Source organism: Syngnathus typhle, linkage group LG4 (assembly GCF_033458585.1).
Source record: "Syngnathus typhle isolate RoL2023-S1 ecotype Sweden linkage group LG4, RoL_Styp_1.0, whole genome shotgun sequence".
NCBI classification, from domain to species: domain Eukaryota; kingdom Metazoa; phylum Chordata; class Actinopteri; order Syngnathiformes; family Syngnathidae; genus Syngnathus; species Syngnathus typhle.
The window spans coordinates 24,281,036-24,304,511 of record NC_083741.1 but is presented as its reverse complement, the minus strand read 5'-3'; the positions used below and the strand labels follow the sequence as shown (position 1 = coordinate 24,304,511).

Genomic DNA, 23,476 nt, shown 5'->3' with positions numbered 1-23,476 from the left:
AAGCGAGATTCAAAAATTAAAAATGAACATTTATTTTTTGAGACACACTTTCCACTTAAACAGAGTTGAAGAGTAAACATTTTTTTAGAAAAAAGTTCTTTTTCTCAACTATGTGAATTGGGGGTCCACCAGAAACGCTGACATTGGCCCAGCAACTGAGCGGCCCTTGAGAATTTTGGCCAGCGTCTTTTTGGGCCAAAGGAAAATCTGGTCCAAAAGGACCACTCCGCAACCCTTTTCCAGTGTTCTGCTCCTCGGGAAAGCCCTTCTCCGACCGACTGGCGAGTTTGACGTCATAATGTCCACAAATGAGAAGGTACGGAACGAAATTCAAAATAGTCCAGAGATCAAAACGTCCGTGATATTTACAAAAGCCAACCTGCGCGGCGGCCGCCGGTGGCCAAGAAATGAACGACAGAGGTTGGGCGGGGTCAGGCTGTCAGGCGAAGCGAGGCGTTGGCGGCCAGTGGCGGGCCCAGCTCCTTCTTGTCCAACCATAGCTGGGCCAGCTGGCGCACGGAACCCCGCAGAGACGCCCGGGACCCCAAGCACATCTTGTGCTGCCTCGGCTCCAGGTGGGGGTCGCAGGTGACCGGGTGATGCACGTGCACAATGCCCGGGTCGTTGCTGCGAAACAGCGCGACGCCCGAGGGCAGGAACTTGTCAAAGAGGTCCACGTCCTCCAGGCCCCAACCCCGGATGGTGGTGTTGAAGCCCCCGGTGCGGAACAGATCGCCCTTGTGGGCGCACACCACCCCAAAGCCAAAGTTCCTCCACAGGCCCGTCTTGGCGGTGAAGGCGTAGTGGTTGGCGTCGGCTCGTTGCGTGCCGCCACCGTACACCACCTCGGGGTCGTACTGGCTGAAAACGACGGGGAAGTAGGAGGAGCGGCCGGCTGCCGCGTTGGCCCTGCAGCGCTGCAGGAAGTCGGCGGTGAAGAGGAGATCCACATCGCAGTAGAAGAGCAGCGAATGGTCGGAGAAGCGCGCCGAGCCCTCCTCCAGCGCCAGCGCCCGCGAGAAGGGGCCAGCCACGGCTTTGATCTCCAGCTCGGCCCGCGGGTACTTGATGTGGTACTCGCGCATCAGCTCCACCTGCTTGACCCGCTCGGCGCCGTCGTCGGCGTTGAAGAGCAGGACGAGGAGCTTGACGTTGTGCTTGGGGATCAGGCACACGCGCTCCACGTTGGCCATGAAGCGCGCAAAGGCGTCGTAGCGGCCCGACAGCGGCACCAGGATGTTGACCTTGTCGTCGCGGCCGGCGTCCGCACGCAGGCCGACGGCCGGCGCCAGCTTGAAGGGGACCAGCATCTTCAGGGAGCTGAGGGATAGGAAGGAGAGAGAGTCCGAGTGGCGGTCGACGTGCGCCGCCAGGGCGGTGGCGTCGGTGGGCCGCTCCTCGCGCAACTGGATGCGGCTGAAGGTCTGCTGCAGGTACGCGTGTCTGCGCACCGGCACCGTCACGCTCCTGCCTTTGTGCTTCTTGTAGAGCAGCAGCAGGTCCAGCACATACTCGGCGCCGTAGAGCGGGTTGACCCGTCGGTAGCCGTACTGGATTTCCTTGAAGTCGATGACGCGGCCGCGGGTCTCGGCGTTGGCGTTGATCATCTCCATCACCTGCGGGAGATGTCGCGGCGTGTCATTTTTGCCGTGGTTAACTTTTTTTCCTCGAGCTACTTTGCTCGCGGGTTCTATTTTGGCGAGCGGGAGCGTTTTGGTCACTCGCGCCGCTCTCGGCTCGCCGACCTGCATGACGATGCCGTCGAGGGCTTGGCGCTGCGCGGCGTCGGTCCCGCGGCGGGGCGGCTGCCCGTCCCAGGCGGAGAAGAGGTGCCTGGCGCTCAGGAAGTCCCATTCCAGCACGTCGCTGCGGCGGCGGGGCCGGAACCTCATGAAGGAAGGCGACGCCCCCAGCAGCCGGTCCTCGCGACTCGGCTCAGGGGCACCCGGGCGCGCCATCCCGACCAGCTCGCGGTGGAGGCGCACGGTGCGGTGGCGCAGCGCGGCCGCGCGCCGGCTCAACAGATAGGCGTGCAAGCGATACTGGTGAGGCGGGCTCTTGTTGGGATGCAGCGTGACGGCCCGGTGAATCTTGCCGCTGCGCAGCTCACGGATGAAGCCTTTCTTGTCGGGCTCGTAGTTCTCGTAGAACAGCTGCTGCATCTGCGCGGCCGGCGTTACAACGGAGACGCGGTTAGCTCGCGCGCGCCGGTGACTTTGTTTCCTGAAAATGCGGCCGACAATTGCGGCCTTTTGAATTTAGACGCGGGCCTAGAGTTGGAAATCGGGCATTTTGCTTTCATTCACTGTGCCGATCCTTCGAGTGCGCACGCCTTTGCCATCGGGGGGCAGCGTGACTGGCACCATGTCAAGAAGAGTCCATCTTTGTGGAATTTAGACGTTTTTGTTCGGACAGCCTTGGTCACAGCTGTCGCCGCTTCCCGCTGCTGCGGCCTTTCTAAAAGTAGACCGTCCGGGGGAGGGGAAACACCTCGCTACGCTGCTCGTGCCGACGTAGCTGCCGTTCCCAGGCGTGCCCTGCTTTGTTTGCTCCAAAACAAAGACGGCTGAAGGAGGGTGCCGCCCAGTTTGTGGGCGAGCTAGCGTGGCAGCCGCCAACGTGAAACGCTTCTCTTTAACTGATGGAACGGGAGAAGGGGGAAAAAAAAACAACAAAAAAGAAACCAACAACTGTGAGGCAACAGCTGTCATCCGCTGCCTTCCAAAGCAAACATGGGCGGGTCCAAACAGCACGCCCAAAGTCCAAATTAAAGCCGTCTGGGTCAAAGTGACTTCTTTTTTCCCCGTTGGAGGAAACGGCCACTAGAGCGAATGCCGCCTGTGACCGGTTTGCCCGAGCCAGCGCAGCGAACAGCTCGTTGTGTCTTGAGGCCGTGACGAGATAGGAGGCGATACTAACCCTAACCTTGACGCAAAAGAAAAAAAATATGTCGGAGGGGTGGCCTGGGCGCTTTTCGGACAACAGGCGGCGGCGCCGGCCGGCGCACGGGTCGGCGCTAAGAAGCTTAGCTGCTAATCCACCCTAATTGGATGCTAGCGCCAAGATGTGGGTCAGGAAGGTCGAAGCTAGACTCCATGGCGCCGGCCGGGGAAAGTTAGCGGAGCGGGTAGCGGCAAAGGCCGCTTGACAGATGAGCGCCGGTGCCTGACGAGGAGAGCGCGACTCAAACGAAGCAGCGGCCACGCTTGCGCCTCAACCCACCGACCGCGCAGCATTCAAATCCGTCCGGATCCGTGTCTTATGTGAGCAAAAGGCCCAACTGTGACAAAGATCAAGTTTGCTCGTTTGCTCGAAAATCCACGCCCGTTTAAACTGACGACACCCTGTTGGTATCGACGTGTGTTTGAGTGTGTGTGTGTGTGTGTGGGGGACATAGATAATCGCTCCCAGCCTACACGTGCGCGTTGTAACATCTTATTGAAGAAACTGCCGTGCCTGCGAAAATCAACCAATCAAAAGGCCTGACTGAGACGTTGACATTTTCAACCGCGGCGTTCCTCTGCGATCACCTCGGCACGTGGAGAACAGTTGCGCTTTGTGGGATTCAAACAAGGATCCCGTGATGGCTTAGCAGGACGGGTAACAACAGCACCCGGCGGCGGACTGACCTCGTAGGACCAGACGCACTGGACCCCGGCGAAGCGGCGCACGCAGCGCCCCACCTCCACGTCCTCGTGCGCCGTGTGCATCTGGCGCAGGCAGCGGCTCAGGTGCGGCGCCACGCGGCGCAGGACTTCTCGGCTCATGACCACACCGGGCCCGCCCATGCAGAAGTTCTCGCCGGGCTCCAGCGCCAGCTTGCCCAGCTCGTCGCGGGCGCCCATGCCCGTCTGGCCCAGGAAGATGGGCGCGCTGCCGTTGAGGCGGCGCAGAAAGCTCTCCAGACGCCGGCCTTTGACGTAGACGTCGTCGTCGGCCCGCATGAACCACTGGTAGCGCTCCAGGTAGTGGTCGTGCATGTATTTGAGCATCAGGAAGGACTTCTTTTGCGGCGGGTAGGAGTCGTCGGCGCCGCGCAGCGCCACCAGCGGCACGGGCGCCGAGGCATTGGAGCCCTCGCTGGAGAAGAACTCAACCCGACCCGGGATGCTCCGGGCCCACGTTCTGCAAAGGAGCAAAACGTCCGTCGGAGAGAGCGTAAGCATTATTTGGCTCCCCTTGAAGGACTTTCCACTTTTGCCTATTCCTGGATAAAGCCAAGTCTCACTCGTGACGACCTACAACTAAACCCACGACAAGCTGACGCCGCGTCACTTCCTTTCCGCTCGCTTTTGTCGTAAACTTTTTCGACGGGGCAAGTTGACACAATCAATCGAGAACTAATCGTTGAGCTTCTCGACAGTAAGTTGACTCCGGCTTTTCCTTGAACGCTCTGGCAGTTTATCTTTCCAACAGTAGCAGTTTGCCACCTGACGAGGAGATGCTTGAGCGCAGCGCGCCTACCTGTGCGCGGCCACCGCGCGGCTGTTGAGGTACTTTTGCGCGGTCATGACGCCCACGAAGAGGAAGTCGGTGGAGCGCGCGGCTCCCGAGGACGTCGTCTGCGCGGCCGGCGGGCGGCTGTCGCGAGGTGGCCACAGGGCCCCGGCTGCGCCGAGTCGCTCGTTGAGGCGGCAGCCGCCCGGGTTGCCTTTGGCGATTTCCGCGGCCTTGGGCAGGATGAGGCGAGAGGCCAGTGTGAAGCCCAGCACCAGACCCAGCAGGACGCTCAACCAAGCTCTCCGGCTCCGACCTGCCATCCCTCCAGACAAGCATAAAATCATGTCCGAGGGGAAAAGATGCCGAGTGTCGGCCACGCGCCTTCAGCGTCTCGCTCGTGGTTCTTCTTCTTCCGCTTCCTCTTGTGCCCACGTAGCATCCCCGAAAACTGCTTGCTAGCCTGCCTGCCTGCCTGCCTGCCAGCCGTCGGCTCACATGCTCGCTCGGCCGGGCCCGGCCCAACTCGACGCGAGCTGCCGGCCGGCGACTTTCCAAGTCGCTCGCAGGATTGCAGGTGTTGAGAATGCGTCGGCTGGGTTATTCGGCCAAGTTGGCAGCAGGACGTCCATCAACGCAGAGTGCACGAGCGCGTTTGAGCTTTGCGGGCTTCCGTACGCGGGCCTCCTCCCAGAGGGCGTTCCAGAGGCGTTCAAGTCGCATGCGAAAAAGCGCACGCAACTCACAACTCCCCTCCCTCTCTTTGTGGACCTTTTATCTGGCTCACCACTTTCGATTGATTACGAAACAGGAACCTGGCGAGGACCACATTTCCAAATGAGGGCACGATTCTAATGTTTGCAGAGCGTTCTTGCTCGACAATAAAAAACGGTCCGACACAAGTGCACTCATCAAGACGGCGATCCAATCGGTGAAAACAAATTCTCCGGTCCTCAATGAAGAGCACTGGACAGGATTGGGACAAATCTATGGGGAATCTGGACGGCGATTGTGGGCGGAAGCGGTGGAAAAATGTTGCCTTGCTTTGGGGACGCAGTTCATGTAGGCCGTTGAGGCAATCTCATGGCGGACGGTCCCTAGGAGGCTAGATTGTAATTAGCTGTATTTACAACGACGACCAAGCCCAGTGCGGAAAGTGCTGTTCGGCCTATGTTGACCATTGTTTACAGCAGGGGTGTCAAACTCATTTTTTTTGCGGGCCGTATTGTCGTCATAGCTTCCTTCGGAGGGCCATTATGACTGTCGACCCAAATAAATGTATGAGCACCTCATATTATATACAGTAAAAGCGACAAAACAAACTGACAAATAACTCGTTTTCAAATCAGACGAGTAAAAACTGGTCAAATATTTTTAAAAAAAAAAGAAGATATTAATAAAAGTGAGGACTAATTTGCAATTCTAGTAAATGCACAATTTGTCTTTGCGGGCCACATAAAATGATGTGGCGGGCCGTACGTGGCCCCCTTGCCTTGAGTTTGACATCTGTGGTTTACAGTCACCATTTTAACTAAGAGGGGTAGAGAGAGACTCTAAAGTCTGAAGTTGACATGGTTTGATTTATTGCTTCAAAATGGGGGCAGCAGAAGAGGAAAGTTTTGTTTTGAGTCAAGCGGCCAGAATGTGAAAAGGGGACTCTCTTATACATGTCGCGTTTGTGGCGAGCATGAACTCAAACACGCAAGTCAATCCGACGGCATTCCTTTAAATGCGCCTTTGTCAATCTCCACCCCACCGGCCCGTTGACATAAGCTCGCCCATCTCCAGAAGTTCCGGAGCAAACGAGCCAATCGGATCGAGGAGAATCACGTCCAGGTTGAACGGTAAGCAGAGCTGCGGCGTCAGCGCCGAGTAACGTCAGCAGCCCGCGAGAGGAAAATCTTCAGCGTACATTGAGAATTGCCGCCCCTCAAACATCTGAGACATCCGGAAAAAGAAAAAGCAGGGGCGAAGCCTTTCCGGTGTGAGCTGTCACAATGCCAATCTTGAGAATGTACAAGAATTTAAACCCCGAGAGGAGACACCGACGCCGACGTTCATCAGCCTCGCTCGCTGGTCAGCGACCATTTCCGAGCGCGACGTCATCCTGAGCTCGCGGCGAGAACCGGAACGCTAACGCACACTGCAGCGAACCCTGCGGGCCATTGTAGGAATTCTTAGATTCTTATGCTGCCATTCATCTTACGTAGATGAGCGGGGGGGTTCGCCGGAGCGTAATGCACGTTCCTTCCGAGGAGCCGCGAGCCGATGTCAGCCGGTCGGTGCCTGCGTGCGGCGGGGGCACATACATGGAGGTCGTCTTGCGCGACCTCCTCTAACCTCATTCGCCCGAAGGCGACGGGCCCCGCCTGCCGGGGCGCCACAAGCACGAGCCGCCGCCCTCGCCGCTCAGAGGACTGTACTCTGAAAGACAACGACAAGAACCCGTTGAGCGAGCAAGCGAGCACACAGCAAAGTCAGCTCACATGCCGCTTTCTTTTTGAAAGCAAGGTGCTCAAATGACTGGGGGGGGGCAGTGCATGGATGAGCTCCTCTCGGGCTCCGTTGCCATCGCTTTGTTGCACTGAGGAGTCCGCCGAGAAGAGCCAGGAGCCTTCCTTCGCATATTAGTGGCAATTTGGGTTCCTTGCATTTTGCGTTACCTGAGCTGCGAAGCGGCTTCTTATGGCTCTTGGGTTTGAGCGCGGTGCTGGATGAGGCACCCTCGTCGCTGCTCTGCGGCGGTTAGACAACACGTCAGGAGCCACGCAAGCAAGCGGAGGAGAGACCGCCCCGCGTTTGTCACTAACCTCTTGCAATCGTCTGGAAGCCCCTTTGAAACTTTTGCCCAGTTGCAGGCTGTCCCACTCCTCAATCTTCTGCCTCCTCTTCTCCTCCTCTTGCTAAGGCACACGTTGGTTCACAGGTCACACGAGGAAGGCGCCGGCCGTCTCGCTGGCGCGCTTCGGCTGCCTGCGCTTCGGCTGCCTGCGCTTCGGATGCCTGCGCTTCGGATGCCTGCGCTTCGCCTGCCTGCGCTTCGCCTGCTTGCGCTTCGCCTGCTTGCGCTTCGCCTGCTTGCGCTTCGCCTGCCTGCGCTTCGCCTGCTTGCGCTTCGCCTGCTTGCGCTTCGCCTGCCTGCGCTTCGCCTGCCTGCGCTTCACCTGCTTGCGCTTCTCCCTGAAAATGGCCGCCTTGGCGTCTTGCTCCTGCTGCATCTTCCTCCGAGACGCCTCCATGGCCTCCTGCCTCCTCACCACCTCCTCGGCGTCTACACATCAACATCAGTGTCGGCACTCAAAAACGCCGGCCCTGACGCGCCCCGCCACTCGCGAGCTCAAGCCGTTCAACTCCTTCCAGCGTTAAGGTGGCGTAAGCGTGCGTACGAGCCAATAGTCCACTAGACGCCAACAGACAAGAGCCCGCTATCATTTGAAAGTGATGACGGCGAGTAACCTTGCAGGGTGGGGGCAGGGAGGGACCTGCTCCTCCTCTTCTTGGCCAGGTAGACCAGCAGCGTGCAGAGGGCAGCCAGCGTCAGCAGCAGGCAGCAGCCGTACGCCCACAGCGGCTCGCCGACTGAAATTGTGCAAATCAAACACAGAGCGAAGGTGGAAAAGCCAGAGTCTTACGAAATGACAACGGGTGACTTGACGATCAAATGTTCACATTAACCGGATTCTTCTTCTTTGTTTGTTGTTGTTGTCGTTATCCAGCTTCTTCAGCGAGCTGATCATTTGAGTTCCAAAAGTCATATACCACGGGACAACTCGCACCCATTTTCACATCATCCTCCTGTGATAGCAGGAAATGGTTTCTCGAAAAAGCTGCAACCTCTGGTGTTCGTGCCCGCCCACATTGTTTGGTGTCACGGACAAGCGCAAAGAGTTTCCAAGTGAACAAAACGCAGGTAAGATAGAATTCATGTGTTACTGAGCTCCCACCTCGCCTCGCCTCGCCTCGTCTCACCCGTAGGGACTGCTCCATTTGTGTGATTGCGTTGGCGGATTCGGCTTTCCTGTCAAACGTGCCTTTTGGGTGTAAGTCTCGATCAGAGCAAACGTGCGGTCGGTCACATGTGACCCAAAAGACGCACAGAAGCGTCAATACGTACGGTGGTGACCAAAACGAGTTGTTGCTTTGAGTGTTCAAGTTGCCAATCTTTGGTTACCTACCCATGAAGCCAACAGACGACAGGTGGTCGTGCTGCTGCCGCTTCAGCACTTTCTCGCCCTCTTCCGGTAGGACCTGGCCGTTCTCGTCCACGTCCGCAATCTCCACGTCGTCCATTTGGCCTCAAATTCCACGCCACGCCACGCCACGAGGCGACTAAATGATCGCGCCCGCCCGTCCAGGAATTCTATTATCACTGTTAATGAGCCCTACTTAACTGTCAGCGCTGTTGACTCGGTTGGGCGAAGGGAACGGGATCGACATTCGGCAGACGATCCCAAACAGGATTTGCCAGCTTTTCTTCTTCGTTAGACAGCGACTGACTGCTCGCAGTTTGAGTTACCGCCCTCTACATGACGACGGCGTTACTACGTGACATCGCGTCTGTCCCGTCCATTGCAACGTGCGGATGGAATCAAAAGGGAATCGACGTATTTGAAGCTGGCTCATAGAACGTCGTTGAAAGCTAGATGAAAGAAATCTATCGAACTTGAATGATTGATTAGCGTCTTTTGGGGGGCTTTGCTACGTCCTGTTTAAAAGTGGGGGAAAGTTATATTAGGCTGTGGCGCTCATTAGTACATGGTGACGCTGCATCTAGTGACGCCCTAACCCCCTTTATGCCACGTGCATTTTCCCGTCCAACTTTATTTTTTAGAATTTGCATTACTCTGTGGCGCGTTGTCAAATGAGTTGCTGGAAAAGAATTCCACATTTAAATAATACATGTATGATATCAAAGCTTGCTCACAACTAAACTGGTCTTTGTGTTTACAGTTTGAGAAAGCGAGAGAGAACAAGCCCGCATCTGGACGTGACGCCTCGTGTCACGTCACGTGACGCCACTCCCCCTCAAAGATGGCGTCCGCCGGCGCAGCGCCTCGGAAGCTCGTGGCTGTCCTCGCTGAGGTTTACGAGTGCTTGGTGAACGCGCGTGCTACAAAACCGAAGCAAGACGTCAAGCAGGTGGCGCGCGCGATCATCGACGGCGTGCACGCCTATCCTGGCTACGGCGCGGCCGCTCAGGATGCGACCTGCTTGGCTCTGACGCTGATCGGCAGGATGGTTGCCACGGTGACGGCTCCCACGTCACACCTCGCCCGCTTCTACCAAGACACGCTGGAGGTCCTGCTTCGGGACCTGGACGTCGTGTCTCAGATGGTGAGAGAGTGTCGCGCGGCGTCCCGCCTCAGCTCACAATGCTAACGCTAACGCGCGGCAGGTGGCAACGTTTGCGTGTGAAGAGCGAGATCAAGTGGTCCGTCACTTGGCTGCGAAGAGCGCCTCCGCTTGTGTCCTCTACCAACTGCAAGTATCCGTAAGTGCTTTATTCCATGATTAAGACCAGGCGGTACAAATCCAGCCAGCCACAAGAAAACGATGTAATCAGAAGCGCCCAGGCAGGTGCAGCAGCCTCAGCAGCGGCGGCGGCGGCGGCGGCAGCAGCAGGGCCAACGCTTAAGCTGATGTTTGACAAGTGCGTCGTTATTTCCAGACAAATACCTTTATGTCCGACGTACCTTTATGACCCAACGATAGGGCGTGCTCCATCCCTCCTGGCACGGGACCTGCGAGCGGGCGCTGCTCAGCTTGCCCACTGGCCCCCAACTGGACGCCTGCTTGTGGTCGCTGACGCATGTCCTCCAGGAACTTCTGCGCGCCAAGCGCCCAGGTCAAATGTCACACACCCTAAAGTAAAGCACCGCGAGGCGGTCCAGTGTCTCAGCGGCGAGTTTTGCAAAGTGCTGCATCCTTCCGTAGCGCAAAGGCACGGCTCGTGGTTTGACGGGCGCAAAGTGCCGTCCAAAGAGAAGAGACTGACTGTTGTCTTTGATCCATCAGAAGCGGTCAGGACGCTCGTCGCGGCCTTTGACGTGAGCGTCTGCACAGCAGCGTCCAGGTTCCTCAGCGCCGACCAGAGCGCCGGTAGCGCATCTGGCCTCGCCGACACCTTTTGCCACCTGCTGGACTTGCTGGAGTTCCTCACGGCATCTGGCGGCGGGAGCCCACGGCTGACGTACGTCCACGCCGCCGCGTTGGTAGCTGCCGTCAGCCGCGCGCCACTCTACTTTGTCAGCAAGAGGGCGGCGCTGTTGCTGAAGCGGGCGGCGCTGCGCAAGGCTGGCGAGGACTGGCTGGGAACGTGCGGAGAAAGCGCCGCCGACGTCGGCGCACTCACCGCCGCCGTGTTGGACGCAGCGGCGGGCGATTGGCTGTCGAGCGTGAGCGCCAAGTCGCTGACCTTTTTCGGCGGGTCGCGCAGCAGCAAAGGAGGCAGCGAAGACGGTGCGTGCGACACGGCCATGCTGCGTGCCGTCAGCCTGCTGCTCATCAAAAGCGTCCAGTATCACGTGACGTCCGCCGACACAGGTGAGAACAGCAAAACGACCAGCATGGTTTTCCTGCCCTGCGATTGGATGGATGGATGGATGGATGTTTTCCTGTTGCCATGACGACATGGGTCATTTCCTTATTTGTGCCGTCTGGTAAATGTGGCAATGTTTTTCACGCTTTGTACCCGTCAAAACGTGCGCTTGTGCGGCTCAGACGGGAAACCTTTTTTGATCCTTGCGGTGGTCATGAGAGCACCGGTCTCGCGGTCCCCCACCATCACCGCGTCACATTTGTCCAGGCGACGGGGAGGCCGGGGGTCATCTGACACGTCTATGGCGGTTCCTGCGCGAGAGGGGACTCCGGCCGACGGACGCCGATCACGACTGCGCGCTCCTCCCGCTGCTGTTTGCTGAGCAGGACGACGATATGATGGAAGCGGCCAAAGCGGCGCACGTCATCTTCCTCCGCCTCAGGTACGTCACTGGACTGCACGCATTTGGCGCTTTACAACGCCGCACATTCACACACCAGTGGGAGGCTGCTGCCATGCATAGCGCTGCCAGGTCCACACTGGGAGCAGACTGGTCACTATTTGTGAAGCCAAAAGAAAATTCAAGTGGCTCGCTCGTGCTGAGTGGATTTCCAGCATTGGCAGCGCCGCCCTTGCCAAGAGCAAATGCGCCTTTGTGCCTCCCGGCAGAGAGAACTCCTCGAGCGCCGAAGCCCCCTGCACCGCCGGCTGCAACCCGCACTGCCACTTCCTGTTCCTCCTGCGCGCCGTCTGGTGGGACCACCGCATCCTGCTGGACTTCCTCATGTCGACGGAAACCTGCTTCCTGGAGTACTTTCTGCGCTACCTGCGCTACCTGAGGACTGAGTGGCGGAGTTTCGCCGCCTCGTGCCGGCGACTGGACGCGGAGGCGCTGCCGAGGGTTCCCTTTGGCCGAGAAGGGCGAAGGCGGACGGGCGAGCACACGTTGGGGAGAGCAAGGCGTTGTCTGCTCCGGCTGCACCTCTTGCTGGCCAGGCTGCACCACAAGAAACTTTTTCCATACAAGGCAGACGCGCTCCTGCGACTCTTATGGCAAGTGACACGACAGCTTGGCCAGGACGGACTGACCTGACCGACTACGCGCTTCATGCTGCAACTTAGCCCCTCCTCTCGACAACTAATCGAGCATCGGATGAGTTGCTCATGGTTAGTTGTCCAAATTTCAGCCTCTGAACAAGTTCATCATTTGGCAAAATAGTCACAAGGTGAGCGGTTTTAAAACGCCATCAACTTTCAAACGCGTCGCTCAGCCCGATAGCAAAATTGCCCGTCTTTTTTTTTTATACACGCTGTCTGTCATGTCTAAATTGCAATAAATAAATTAAAAACACACCATGTCTTTTTTTGTAATCGTCTTTGTGGCCCTTTAACCTTGCGCATGCGCCATACATCCTCAATCGTGCTGCACATGGGCAACCATTGTTGCCATCTTTGCTGCAACAAGCACGGCCTGTGCCACTGGTTATTTGGCCACTTTTGCTGCTTGAAATGATTTGAAAAGTTCAGTGAAGCAGTAAAACCTCAGCCAGCTAAAGTGCAGCATCTTCTGAGCAGCGAGCTTTAACAAACATACAATCAGATGGAACGTGTTTGATGCGTGGTTCGGACGGCTTCTGGACTACTGGCCATCAACGTACCACAGCAGCCAGCCAACCAGCCGCTCTATGTACGTACTACTCACCAGCTGAGTGACCAACGGCGGTCAGTGTCTGTTGAGGGAATTTTTGGAGAGATTGCTGCTGCTGAAATTGCTGGTTGGGGCTGGCCTGATCTGGCCAGAGTGTACTAAAGAAAACACAGACAACAAAAAGACACTCATTCAATACAATATCCATGTAAAATTGGTGGTGATCCCACTCAAAGTTGAATTAAAGAACAAGACTAGCGCACTTTGGGTATCAGTACCAAAAAGCCTCCAACACGTGCCACTTTTATTTGGGACAAAACACACACATGGAGATTTCATTCAAAGTTTATATTTGGAAAACAGAGAACAGGGTTAGTGTGTTAGGGTTAGTCCAGTGGGGATAGGGACTCAATCCACAGCTTACATTACAAACGCATTAAGGTTAAGAGAAAAGAGGAAGACAAAAAAAAAAAAAAACTAGTTCAAAGCAGGGATTATGCCCCAATAATCGTGTTTGAAGAAAAACAGGCTTCCCCTAAATAATTGAATTTTAAATTAAAATACAAGTCTTTAACTTCGTTCATATTTGGCCTTTTTTTTACACTCATTGCGGAAATCTCGGCTAGACCGTCTTTGGCTCGAATCGACGTCCGTCAAGGACCTTCTGGCAAGCCGTACTTGCGATTTCGCACTTCGACCACCTCCCTCCTCTCGCGCAGAAAAATTCCAAAGGAGTCCTTCTCTTTGCTCTCCTCCACTTCTGTAAACAAACACACACATGACACAGGAGATATCAGCGCTCAAATGCTCCATCCCCAGCCATTGTGACCGTGTTCTCCAGCGGCCCAAACCCCAGTGAAGAGGAGGTGAATAATGAGCAAGCCAAAGGCACAGCAGAGCGCTAGGCAAGTTTAGCATTTCAAGAGAGAGAAAAAAAAAAAAGATTACTGTCAAACGCCAGGCTCGGGGGCTAGATACGGCCCACCACATCATTTTAGGTGGCCCCAAGACAAATTGTGTCAATACTAAAATTACAAATTGTCCTCACTTTTAAAGAAATACAGATATTGCGAGAAATTCTTGTTACCATTGAGCTTTTAACAATATTTCAGCAGTTTTAGTCTAGCCTAGTGATTCGGCAGTTTGTCGTCTAGCCTATACTGTCTATAATAAAAGGCGTTAACGGTCATAATGGCCCTCCCGAGGAAACTACCATGCAGCCCGCCACAACAATGAAGAAGGTTGCGGGGGTGAGCGCAAACGCGCTTGAGAAGGACCGCAGACATCGCTTTCTGTTTCGGAAGACGTGCCAAATAGAAGCCTCTGCTATCAACGGCGCACTCAAATCAATGTGTTTGTGTGTGTGTGTGTGTCCCCCCCCCCCATCTTACTACTGTGGTCCACGTCATCCGTGTCGCTGTCCGCCGCTGCCGCCGTGTCATCTTCTGAGTCACAGATGCCACGAGTCATAATGAGGTCGCTGGGCCCGCCCACGTGGACTTTTTCTGCAACAAACAAGAAACCCCCCCCCCCTTCATGAGAAGCGGCATTCCCTGTGTTGAAACACTCAAAGGAGCAGCAAGACCGGCCCAGCGAGCGGTCAATGCTTGAAGTTACGTGGGCCGGCCGTGGAACGGGCCCACCCAGAAAAAAGGCAAGCTGTGTTGCTTTCTATTCTTTCCACTCAACGTATACCAGTTGCCAATGCACAAACTGCGCAACCAATGAGAACAAAGGAAAATAAGAAACAACTAATAAAAAGAAACCAAAAGCAGTGCACATGATTTTGTTGTCTGCATTCCATTCCATTCCATGCGAGCGCTTTCATTTGGGAAGGCGCCCGCTGCTGACTTTCTGACGCTTCCAAGCCAAAACACAAGTGAGGAGAAGCGCGCGCCCGCCCGCCCGATTGCCATCGTTTTTTTTGCCCACCTGCAACAGACGCCGACGGCATGCGGACGGCGCCGAGATCCCTGGCCAGTCGCTCCAGCTGTTCCCGCCGCTTTCCGCTCTGGGCATCCGTCTGACAGCGAGAAAGGCACAGAGGAAGCTCGAAGTCTGCGCCACCCGTCCGGGGCGCTCGGAAACACTCACCAGCTGCTGGCGGAGTCTCTCGTATTCCGGTCGATAATCCCTAAGCGACACAAGGGCAAGTGCCGGATTGATTTGAAGCATTTCGAGCAACTGCTGGCTAACGTGTTAGCGTCCGCAACATTGCCCGCTAACTTCGCCTCAGCGGCAGCCTGGCTCGTTTGAACGAGGAGCGCGGTGGCCCGCCCCGCAGGCCGCGAGTTTACCGCCCGCTCTGAAATTCAAGTGGTGCAGGAGCAACATTGGCCGAAACAAACGGCACAGGAGCGGGCCGATCGCAAGTCAGACAATAGCAAGCGGAGACTTTGACCAGTGGCTCGGGAGTCTTTTCATAACGCTCGGAGGAGGGTTAACCCTTAGCCTAACCCAGGGGGGGTCAAGGGCGCAATGAGCAAAAGACAAGAGAGTCTCACCTTTCGTACTCGTCGGCGGCTTCCCGCACCTGAACCAGCAGCTCCTCCAATCCGCTGCCCGTCACTGACGACACGCCCGCTACCTGCGCCACAACCGCAAATGACTTTGGAGCGCCGTGGGGAAAAGAACAGAAAGAAGCGCCGAGGCCACCGCTGGGCGTCGGGCCCTGAAAGGAGGCGGCCCCCTCGGTTACCCTGAGGTTGGCATAGAACTCGTCCAGGACCAGACTCATGGAGCGCGTCAGGTTGCTGACGTACGAGCTTTCCTGGTTGAGGGCGTCCTGGAAAGCCTCAAAGTCCTTCATCCACTCCACGGCGAAGCTTTCCTCAATGATGTCTGTCTGCAAGACGCACGGGCCTTTGTCAGCATCAACGTGGCCGGCCGGCCGGCCCGCCTGCCGGCTCATTCCCAAATTCCCATTTGGCCTCAAAACAAAGAGGCGCTGACAACAATGATGCACACTCACTTTGTTCATGACCACAACAAAGGGCAGTTTGGTCTTGTAGAGAATGCTGAAAGGACAAACATTGGCTCAATGGCAAAATGTCACCGCCTCAAGACCTACCTTGACCTACCTGCAGGCGTACAGCATGTTGGACATGAAGGTGACGGGACTGACGCTGCGGGACGTGTCCAGCACGTAGAGCACCACGCAGGGGAAGGACGAGGCCTGGCGAGCACCGGCGCGTCAATCGTTTGCGCCAGCTTCGAGCACCGGCGCGTCAGTCGTTTGCGCCGGCTTCGAGCACCGGCGCGTCAATCGTTTGCGTCGGCTTTGAGCGCGCGTGACGCACCAGCGCTTCCGTGATGATGCTGCCCGACGCCGACCACGTGAACACTTCGATCTGGCCCGGCGTATCGATGAGCACGTACCTGCGGAGGGAGGGCGGAGCGTGCGCGGCGTCAAAACCAGCGTGCCAGATGGGCCTCTTGCTGGCGCTGCCTTAACTGACCTGTGACTGTGCTGCTTCTTCTCAATGAAACGCATCACCTAAAACGACAGGCAAACGTATCATTCATGACTACAATTGGAGCGTGGACCAAAGCGGACAGGCGGGCAAATTGGGCCCGGCCCGGCCCGGCCCGGCTCACCTGATCGAAGCGTGTGGCAAAGAGGTTGAGCGACGTGACAATGGCTCCGTTGGGTCCCAGGCCGTACTGCTTCATCACCTCTTTGTAGTTGACCGTGTCTCGAATGTCTGCCGCCCGCCAGGTGGGTCAAATGTGAAAGGTCACACGGGGAAGGGAGCCGCGTGCAGCGTCGCCTTACCTATGTTGGCCGGGAAGGGAACATCGTGAACGGCCGGGTCCAGGTTGATGAGGTACGGGGGACTTTGGAGGGTGTGAAGGTGAGCCGCCAGCCTCTGTGGATTCGTCCGGACGAGAAACCCACCACCAGGCCATTATTAGGACAGTCCGTTATTGCCGTCAGCGGATTTTGCCGACATTTAAAAAACGACAACAAAACTACTGTTGAGCAGATCACCCAAGAGGGAGTGAGCAAGCTTTTGGAAAGTGCAACTACTTGAATCACAAGCCTGTACAGCAGTTATCAGTTGGTATTGTGTATTATTCAAGCCAGTGTAGGTACGTTTCATTGGCAATATAAATTCCAAGAATCTGAGACGTTTGCGACGATGACAGATCAACTCAAGTGGCTCAAGTTTAAAGAGCAAGAGCGTGTAGGCGAGGCGGCTTCGTGTCAGGAGCCACAAACGTGGAGCAGTGCCCTTTTGAGGCTCGCCGAAGTGACGGGAAACACGACAATGACTCAAGAAAACGTGAGCAGCTTTTTGTTTGACTCGACGTCCTCTCGGTGCGACGTGAACGCAGCAAGTGAGTGACACTTGATGCTGTGCAAAGGGGGGGGGGGGGGGGGGGAGGGACTCGCATTGGCGCCATTTCTTTGATGCGTTACCTGAACGAAGGTCGTCTTGCCGGATCCGGCCATGCCGAGCACGAGTAAACACACAGCTTTTCTCCCATCGTCAACATTCTCTGCCTCATCCAACGAAACGCCAACGCTTGCGTCGCGCGCCGCCATTGTTTAAAGCGTCGCGTCTCGTCTCTGTCTTCTTCTTCTTCCACTTCTTCTTCGTCTCCTTCTTGAGCTCTTTCTCCTTCTTCTTCCTCGCCCCCCACGTCTTCTTCGTCTCCCTCTTCTGCTCCCTCTTGCGCATTACCGCCACCCACTGATGCAAAGCGCGAACCAAACTGACGACTAAACAACTAAAAAAATCAAATGTCTAACAACTCGCCAAAAAATAAAAGGCGACTTTCCATACACTTTAAACAACATAACTGCCTTGGATTTGATTCTCCGCCTGGCTCTCCTCTCTTGCCGCCATTTGACTCCCAACTTTGCACACTTGATAGACAGACAGACAGACAGACAGAGCAGCGCTCCCTCCCTCCCTCACTCCCTCCCGCACGCTACCTGGTGTCCAATGGCAATAAAGACGTTCTCCTCTTCTCTTCTCTATTTGGTTTTGTGAAGGAACTCCTCCAAGCAAGCAAGCAAGCAAGCAAGCAAGCAAGCAATCAAGCGTCTACTCTAAGGGCTATTTCACGCACATTCAGACCCAGCTTTATTGACCAAGTTTGTGCATGCCAAACAGGGAATTTGATCTCAGCCTCTGTACAACATACAGGTAACTAAGAACATTTAGTAACAGGATGTTATTGCACAGTGATGACTCGGAGTGCTGAGAGTTCATCAGCCTGGGGGACTTTCGCCTCCCGTCCAGGGGTATAAGGGCGAGCGAGAGAAAGAAATTGGATACGACGCAGTGAGTTTGTCACATTTATTGGTGAGATTTGTTCCCAATCAAGGCGACGTCAGAGGCGTGGCCGCTGCTGATCTCTGACACACGTGCAGCCGACGGCGACGAGGCGGCGTTCCAAGCGGTAGCGGCGCGTCTGATGCGGGTGGGCGCCCGACGACTTGACGCGGCGCAGCAGCAGAACCTGATGCAGGATGGGCCGCGACTCCAGCCTCAGGTCTTCCACGCCGCTCGAGTCCAGGCAGCCGCGCAACACGCAGCGGGCCTCAGACACGGGAGGAAAGAGCGCCGCGTCCTGCGACACGCTGAGCGAGCGCCACAGGGTCATCAATATGGAACTGCATGGATGTGTGCGTGCGTGCGTTTCCTTACTTATACGTCCAGGGTGAGATGGAGCGGTTGTGCAGCGCTCGCAACGTTTTGGCAGAGAGCAAGACGTCTGGGTTGAACTCGAGGGTCACCGTTTCGGTCGGCGCCTCGTGGCTCCTGTCTTCGGACCGGCGGTCTGCTCCCACCGCGGCCACCGCCGTGCCCTCCCACATCAACGCCGTCGACATTGCCATCGCCACCTGAACCCATCGCACCCAGCGCTCATCAAAGCTAAGAAAGACCACGACAGGAAGGAAAAGCATCACGCTACGCCCATTATGGCCGACGGATGGTTGAAAGCGGGACGTGCACGGCAAAGGGCAGACATCAGGTGACGCCGTTCCTTCTTCATTTTACGCTAACCGCTTCAAGCACGGGGCGCAAAAAAACAAACCGGAGGACGGCACGGCACAAAGTAGGTGCGCAGACCATTTCACTGTGACTCCGTGTCGTCGCCCTTTCGAGAGGCCCCAAAGGGAGACGACAGCACACTGGGATAAATCTGCCACCAAGAGCGGGCGGGGGGGGCGTCTTAAATGGTCGCTCGGTACAGCGCCGTGCCCGCGCGCCATCCGTTGCATCCTGCCAACCGCGCCGGCCCCTGCTCCAGGATTTGAAATGGACGGGACTCGACCCGGCCGGCGGTGAACAAACGGAAAGGCGCGCGCGCGCCGCAACACAGACGGACGCAGAAGGCTGCGCACAGGGACAATGGACAGACGGACGGAGACAAGCTCAAAAGCCACGGAGGGAGGGCCTCTCCATCTGAGGAGATGCTTGGCCAGCCAGCATACACGGCCTGGCTCGGGTCTTACCGTCAGGAGGGCACCGTTTAGCGTGGGAAACATTGTCGTCACTCAGCGGAACGCTCCCTTGTCACACGACGGCCGGCGGAGGAGCACCAATGACAAGTCTGCGCCATTCCTCGGGGGCCTTTATCCTCATCTGCCGGCGCCCGTGTCATCTTTGATCTTCCTCGCTAAAACCGCACCGGCCGGCGTGTCAAAGTGTGACGGGGCGCGTCAAAGCGTGACGCCCGACCCACTTTCGATTCTTTGATCTGGTCAGGTTCCGTTTTGGGATGAAAGGATGGTGACTTCCCCGCAGACGCGCGCGAGCTAGCTAGCCAGTCACCCCCCCGACATTCGCCACAAAGAGCCAGGGCAAAGGCAAAGTGAAGGGTCAGAGCCAGGACATGGGAACCTCTCTCCTTCCGCTGTGAAGTAGGCCCTCATCTGGCCTTCGATGGTTGCGCAGGGAGATGAAGGCGCCCGCCCGAGACAGGAAGCCGTCGGTGCGTGTCAGCGAGTCTGACCTGCTTTGCAGTGACTCACTCGCAACCACACAGCTGCAGTGGCGCATCCTCTGCTTCCTTCCTTCCGCCCGCGTTCCGACTCGGCCGACTTTCTTTCGCTGCTCTTCTCGCCCGGTCCTAGAAGCTTCTCTTTGCGACCAGCGTCTCTTTCCAGAAGAGCGTCTTATCGTTCAGTCAAAGGCGGCGGCAGCCACCCTGCAACCCTCTGCTGCAGTGCCGCAGACGCTCGCCGCCGTCAGCCAAAAGACACACCCACTTGACTTTTTCTTTTTTATTCAAGTTTCATCAAAGTAGAAAACAAGACTAAAAGAAAATGCTGCAAGTTGCCTTGCACACATAAATGACACGCATATGTACACTTGAGGCGAGGCTCTCGGCAGAAGGCTCGCGCTCACTCCGCGGCATTGGAGCCAGAATCTGGAAAAGACAAGTGTACTCATTGGTAACGTAGAAGACAGAGCAAGGTGCAGGAGGCTCGCGCACGTGCCCACTTACTCTTTCCGTCGCACGCCACAATCTTGACTTTGTCCACCTTGACCAGGTCGGTGACTTCTCGAAACTCCACGTCGTTCAACACAAAGGTCCACACGTTGTCGCAAAAGCGATACGTGTTCAGCGAACCCTGACGACACAAGCGCCGCAAAGTCAAGACGCGCAGAAGGGCAAAAGTAGCGCTCGGACTTTGTTCAAGGGCGGCGGCCGCAAATTGCCGACCGACAAAGGAACACGGGCCGTGCAGGCGCTCCCCCGGCGGGCTCACCTTGAAGTTGACGCGGTTGCGAACGCGGTTGGCCAGCGCCGTGTTGATGGCTTTGTCAAACTGGAGAAGAACCTGCAGGGCCAACTGGGGCGTGATCTGCTGCGTCTGACAGACAAACAAGAATGGTACGTTTGGTTAGGAATGCACGGCACGTTTCATACAAAGCGCTACGGCCTTTCCTTTTCGGACCCATGTCATTGCCAGTGTAAAAGGTCACAGTCGATACTGTTCGCGATACCAAAACACCTGGATTATTGTCCGGATTGAAGATATGTCTTCTTTAGACTTTTCTCGGTCCCACCAGAGCCATCTCCTGGCCGTGTGTCGGCGCCAGAGCTCATTCCGGCTGAGTTTGGGCCGTCGCTGGGGGACGCCCTCAACCGATCGCAGGGTGGGCAGCCCCTTCGGCAGCCCTCTGATCTGACATGGACATCCACTTTTTATTTCATTGATGTTCACGTTGCATCATTTGTGCCCTCTCTGCATCCATTCCAACCTGGTGATCCTGAAAGGGGGATCCTTCCATCTGTGGTCAAGGTTTCTTATTTTCCCCCAGTAGGGGTTTTTAAGTTTTCCCTTGCCCTTTTGGGAGCTTAGGATCAGGGGATGCTTTGAGAATAATTGTCAATTTCTGTCTATGTCAGGGGTCCCCAAACTTTTTCCTGTGAGGGCCACATAACCTTTCCCTTCTCTGATGGCGGGCCGGTGGCAGTTTGTAACAGAAAAAGTGTGACGATCGTAGGGGAGCTTAAAAATTTTTTTTTATTTTTTATTTTCCAGAAAGCCACACATAACCAAATAACGGTTATTTAATAACCCTTTCCAGGTTCTTTACAGAAAAAAAAGTCAGGAAACAAATAATAACACTATTAATGAAATAAATAATAACTAAACCCTCTCTGAGTTCTTCACAGAAAAAACAGGAAATAAATAATAACTAAATAACTCTCTCTGGGTTCTTCATAGAAAAAAAACCATGGAACATTAACTTTCTGTTGTGCCATGCACAATCTTAACAGATAAAAGTTCAGCTCAGTTGTCAGAGCAGAACCTCTCTGACACATATGAGCAGTCTCTTAAAGTTCTTGTGTTCCTTCCTTATAATCCTTTTGTAGGTTCCAGTAGGCTTGTAGACACCGCTGTCTTTTTTGTTAAAGTTTGATAGTGCGTCATAGTCTGGAGTAAAATTTGTTGTGGCAATTCTTAGGCGAGATCCGAGGTGTTGGTCCGTTTACCTCGATCTGTGACGGGTAGATGTTGACGTTCATGTGGCTGAACGTCACGTCGCGTACGTCGAGCCAAATTGGCAACTCTTTTAAACGCTCGGCACTGTTCACCCTGCTTTACTTGGGCGACATTTTAACGGAAGGATTCCAGGGGAAGGTTTGTGGGTGGCTTTAGCGCAAAACTGCATCTGAAAGCTCAGCGCGCAAATTACAAGAATGCTGTCGTCACAGCCCACGCTCTAAATTCGGGACTGATACAAATAGAGCGCGAGTGCGCCATGTCCGTACACGCACTTGTGAGTGTGCACCGAGCTTTCTGACACGGCTTCCGGTAGTAAATGCGCAGGCGAGCGCTTCCCCATCTACTGGGGAAACGCAGTCATTGCAGGCAAAATGAGCAAAAAAAAAAAAGTTTAATAATACAATTTATTCAGGGTTGGCGGGCCGGATTAAACGGTCCCGCGGGCCGTGTCCGGCCCGCGGGCCGTAGTTTGGTGACCCCTGGTCTATGTGAAGCCCTTTGAGACTGCTTGTGATTTAGGGCTATACAAATAAACTTGACTTGATTTGACTTGACAGACAAACGACCATTTGCACCTACGGGCAATCTGGAGCGGTCCTGCTGTGCGGATTTTGAGAATATGGAAGTGCCTGGAGGAAACCCACGCAGGAGAACATGCAAAAAAGGGGCAGGAGCGGGAATGGAACGTTGCACCGCCGAACGGTGGGGCGACGTGCTCACACCGTGCCGCCCGACTTCACTCCGGTTAAAAAACAAACATAAAAACCACAGAATGTTGTATTCTGTGGTTTTTATGTTGCAGGGCATAAAACACAGCAGCCAGCAGACAGTGCCAGTCATCGGCGCAAGCTGTCTTGTCCGTCCTTGATGAATGTGCATCGTCCCCGCGCATGGAGTCTGTCAAGTCGGGGCGTCGATGTGCCACATCCAATATGGCGAACGGGCTGCCGTAGCGCAAATTGGGATGACAGGCTCACAAAATGATATGGCAACATTGTTGCCATATCATTTTGTGAGCCAACCTAAAACGAGCGAACGTGCCGAAGGGAATGGAGACTGTGAGTGTGTGTTAGTCAGCAGAAGAAGTCGAAGGGGTTTGAGCCGGGGGCTAGCGGAAGCATTAGCAGCTAGCACGCACGCTCGCTCGCTCGCTCGCTGCTCACCTGAATGAGCTCGTCCAGGCTCTCCTGCAAACTGTTTCCCAACGTGGTGTTCCTATACAACTGGTACGCCATGCCGAGCGAAGCACGAACGCCGCAAGGCAACAGAGGCAACTGGCGAGACCCGCGACTGCACAGCAGCAGTTGCGTCCTCTTCTTCGGCGTTGTCGTCTTCTTCTTGCGCTTGACGGGAAAACTACTTCTTTTCGTTCTTCTTCTCGCGCTTGACGGGCAAACGACGTCTTTTCCTTCTTCACGACTGACCGTGCGTGGCGCCCCCTCGGCCAGACTCCGATAGTTAGCTAGATTGATTGATTGATTGATTGATTGATTGATTGATTGATTGATCTGTCGATGGACAATCTAGCTGACGGAACTCCTTTTGATAAATTTTCACTCGCTCGTTCGACTAGTTTGACTTGGCATATACATCCTGATCGGCACAAGCATTTGACTTAGCGAGGTACAAGAAACGACAGCCTTCCCCTGATCTAGTTTGTGCCCTGGGCATAATCGATTTTCTCTATTTCAATGTCGAATAATGTAACGGGATGGTAAATGCCTCAGTTGATGATGCTGTGCTGACCTCGTTAGTATTTTTGTTACTTTGCGTTTGCCGCCGGCCATCTGAGAAGCGCAACACTGCCCTCTGCCGTCTGAAAGCCTTTCGTCTCTGCGGGAGTCTCTACGTAGTGCCGGGGTTTCCAGCCCAA

General features: G+C 55.5%; 6 protein-coding genes across 7 annotated transcripts; 1 reads left to right on the top strand and 5 right to left on the bottom strand.

Moving 5' to 3' along the window:
* Positions 1-16: 16 nt before the first annotated feature.
* On the bottom strand, positions 17-5,120 carry chsy1 (chondroitin sulfate synthase 1). Its single transcript, XM_061277258.1, has 4 exons — positions 4,465-5,120; positions 3,630-4,125; positions 1,746-2,162; positions 17-1,616 (listed from the first exon to the last, which is right to left on the bottom strand). The coding sequence occupies exons 1-4, from the start codon at positions 4,782-4,784 to the stop codon at positions 432-434; spliced, it is 2,418 nt and encodes an 805-aa protein (XP_061133242.1). The 5' UTR covers positions 4,785-5,120; the 3' UTR covers positions 17-431.
* Positions 5,121-5,998: 878 nt separating this feature from the next.
* Positions 5,999-8,917, bottom strand: selenos (selenoprotein S). Its single transcript, XM_061277264.1, has 6 exons — positions 8,613-8,917; positions 7,894-8,016; positions 7,602-7,708; positions 7,248-7,340; positions 7,101-7,173; positions 5,999-6,861 (listed from the first exon to the last, which is right to left on the bottom strand). The coding sequence occupies exons 1-6, from the start codon at positions 8,725-8,727 to the stop codon at positions 6,779-6,781; spliced, it is 594 nt and encodes a 197-aa protein (XP_061133248.1). The 5' UTR covers positions 8,728-8,917; the 3' UTR covers positions 5,999-6,778.
* A 551-nt stretch (positions 8,918-9,468) lies between these two features.
* lins1 (lines homolog 1) lies at positions 9,469-12,328 on the top strand. The gene is made up of 6 exons (XM_061277261.1): positions 9,469-9,771; positions 9,833-9,928; positions 10,150-10,282; positions 10,453-10,980; positions 11,243-11,417; positions 11,645-12,328. The coding sequence occupies exons 1-6, from the start codon at positions 9,469-9,471 to the stop codon at positions 12,066-12,068; spliced, it is 1,659 nt and encodes a 552-aa protein (XP_061133245.1). The 3' UTR covers positions 12,069-12,328.
* gpn1 (GPN-loop GTPase 1) lies at positions 11,024-17,285 on the bottom strand. Its single transcript, XM_061277263.1, has 15 exons — positions 17,047-17,285; positions 16,399-16,492; positions 16,221-16,327; positions 16,082-16,119; positions 15,923-16,001; positions 15,704-15,798; positions 15,595-15,640; positions 15,322-15,468; positions 15,128-15,210; positions 14,718-14,757; positions 14,556-14,646; positions 14,015-14,128; positions 13,302-13,383; positions 11,129-12,781; positions 11,024-11,051 (listed from the first exon to the last, which is right to left on the bottom strand). Exons 1-14 carry the CDS (start codon positions 17,170-17,172, stop codon positions 12,670-12,672), a joined length of 1,254 nt encoding a protein of 417 aa, XP_061133247.1. The 5' UTR covers positions 17,173-17,285; the 3' UTR covers positions 11,024-11,051; positions 11,129-12,669.
* A 456-nt stretch (positions 17,286-17,741) lies between these two features.
* On the bottom strand, positions 17,742-19,800 carry LOC133153173 (interleukin-17F-like). Of its 2 annotated transcripts, none has more exons than XM_061277266.1 (3): positions 19,096-19,800; positions 18,284-18,511; positions 17,742-18,216 (listed from the first exon to the last, which is right to left on the bottom strand). In XM_061277266.1, the coding sequence occupies exons 2-3, from the start codon at positions 18,472-18,474 to the stop codon at positions 17,967-17,969; spliced, it is 441 nt and encodes a 146-aa protein (XP_061133250.1). In that variant the 5' UTR covers positions 18,475-18,511; positions 19,096-19,800; the 3' UTR covers positions 17,742-17,966. The 2 variants fall into 2 exon arrangements, with proteins under 2 accessions (XP_061133250.1, XP_061133249.1); XM_061277265.1 differs by having other exon boundaries at positions 17,766-18,216; positions 18,284-18,480; positions 19,096-19,787.
* A 51-nt stretch (positions 19,801-19,851) lies between these two features.
* gtf2a2 (general transcription factor IIA, 2) lies at positions 19,852-22,958 on the bottom strand. Its single transcript, XM_061277267.1, has 4 exons — positions 22,767-22,958; positions 20,356-20,460; positions 20,091-20,217; positions 19,852-20,012 (listed from the first exon to the last, which is right to left on the bottom strand). The coding sequence occupies exons 1-4, from the start codon at positions 22,836-22,838 to the stop codon at positions 19,987-19,989; spliced, it is 330 nt and encodes a 109-aa protein (XP_061133251.1). The 5' UTR covers positions 22,839-22,958; the 3' UTR covers positions 19,852-19,986.
* Between the last annotated feature and the right edge of the window lie 518 nt (positions 22,959-23,476).

Bases quoted from the DNA above. Each gene is read 5' to 3' on its own strand.
- LOC133153173 (XM_061277265.1), bottom strand. From the start codon at position 19,128: ATGTTTCCCACGCTAAACGGTGCCCTCCTGACG. The intron at 18,481-19,095 runs GTAAGACCCGAG...CGATGGGTTCAG, and splicing joins TAAACGGTGCCCTCCTGACG to GTGGCGATGGCAATGTCGAC. The intron at 18,217-18,283 runs GTAAGGAAACGC...GCGCTCGCTCAG, and splicing joins ATCTCACCCTGGACGTATAA to CGTGTCGCAGGACGCGGCGC.
- lins1 (XM_061277261.1), top strand. From the start codon at position 9,469: ATGGCGTCCGCCGGCGCAGCGCCTCGGAAGCTCGTGGCTGTCCTCGCT. The intron at 9,772-9,832 runs GTGAGAGAGTGT...AACGCGCGGCAG, and splicing joins TGGACGTCGTGTCTCAGATG to GTGGCAACGTTTGCGTGTGA. The intron at 11,418-11,644 runs GTACGTCACTGG...GCCTCCCGGCAG, and splicing joins GTCATCTTCCTCCGCCTCAG to AGAGAACTCCTCGAGCGCCG.
- selenos (XM_061277264.1), bottom strand. From the start codon at position 8,727: ATGGACGACGTGGAGATTGCGGACGTGGACGAGAACGGCCAGGTCCTA. The intron at 7,709-7,893 runs GTTACTCGCCGT...GTTGATGTGTAG, and splicing joins CCCTGCCCCCACCCTGCAAG to ACGCCGAGGAGGTGGTGAGG. The intron at 7,174-7,247 runs GTTAGTGACAAA...TAACCGCCGCAG, and splicing joins CTTCCAGACGATTGCAAGAG to AGCAGCGACGAGGGTGCCTC.
- gtf2a2 (XM_061277267.1), bottom strand. From the start codon at position 22,838: ATGGCGTACCAGTTGTATAGGAACACCACGTTGGGAAACAGTTTGCAG. The intron at 20,461-22,766 runs GTGAGCAGCGAG...TTTGTCTGTCAG, and splicing joins GCCTGGACGAGCTCATTCAG to ACGCAGCAGATCACGCCCCA. The intron at 20,013-20,090 runs GTAAGTGGGCAC...TGTCTTTTCCAG, and splicing joins TGTGGCGTGCGACGGAAAGA to ATTCTGGCTCCAATGCCGCG.
- gpn1 (XM_061277263.1), bottom strand. From the start codon at position 17,172: ATGGCGGCGCGCGACGCAAGCGTTGGCGTTTCGTTGGATGAGGCAGAG. The intron at 16,002-16,081 runs GTCAGTTAAGGC...CTCCCTCCGCAG, and splicing joins AAGAAGCAGCACAGTCACAG to GTACGTGCTCATCGATACGC. The intron at 15,799-15,922 runs GTGCGTCACGCG...GGTGCTCGCCAG, and splicing joins GCATCATCACGGAAGCGCTG to GCCTCGTCCTTCCCCTGCGT.
- chsy1 (XM_061277258.1), bottom strand. From the start codon at position 4,784: ATGATTTTATGCTTGTCTGGAGGGATGGCAGGTCGGAGCCGGAGAGCT. The intron at 4,126-4,464 runs GTAGGCGCGCTG...GCTCCTTTGCAG, and splicing joins CGCGCGGTGGCCGCGCACAG to AACGTGGGCCCGGAGCATCC. The intron at 2,163-3,629 runs GTCAGTCCGCCG...CCGGCCGCGCAG, and splicing joins AGTGCGTCTGGTCCTACGAG to ATGCAGCAGCTGTTCTACGA.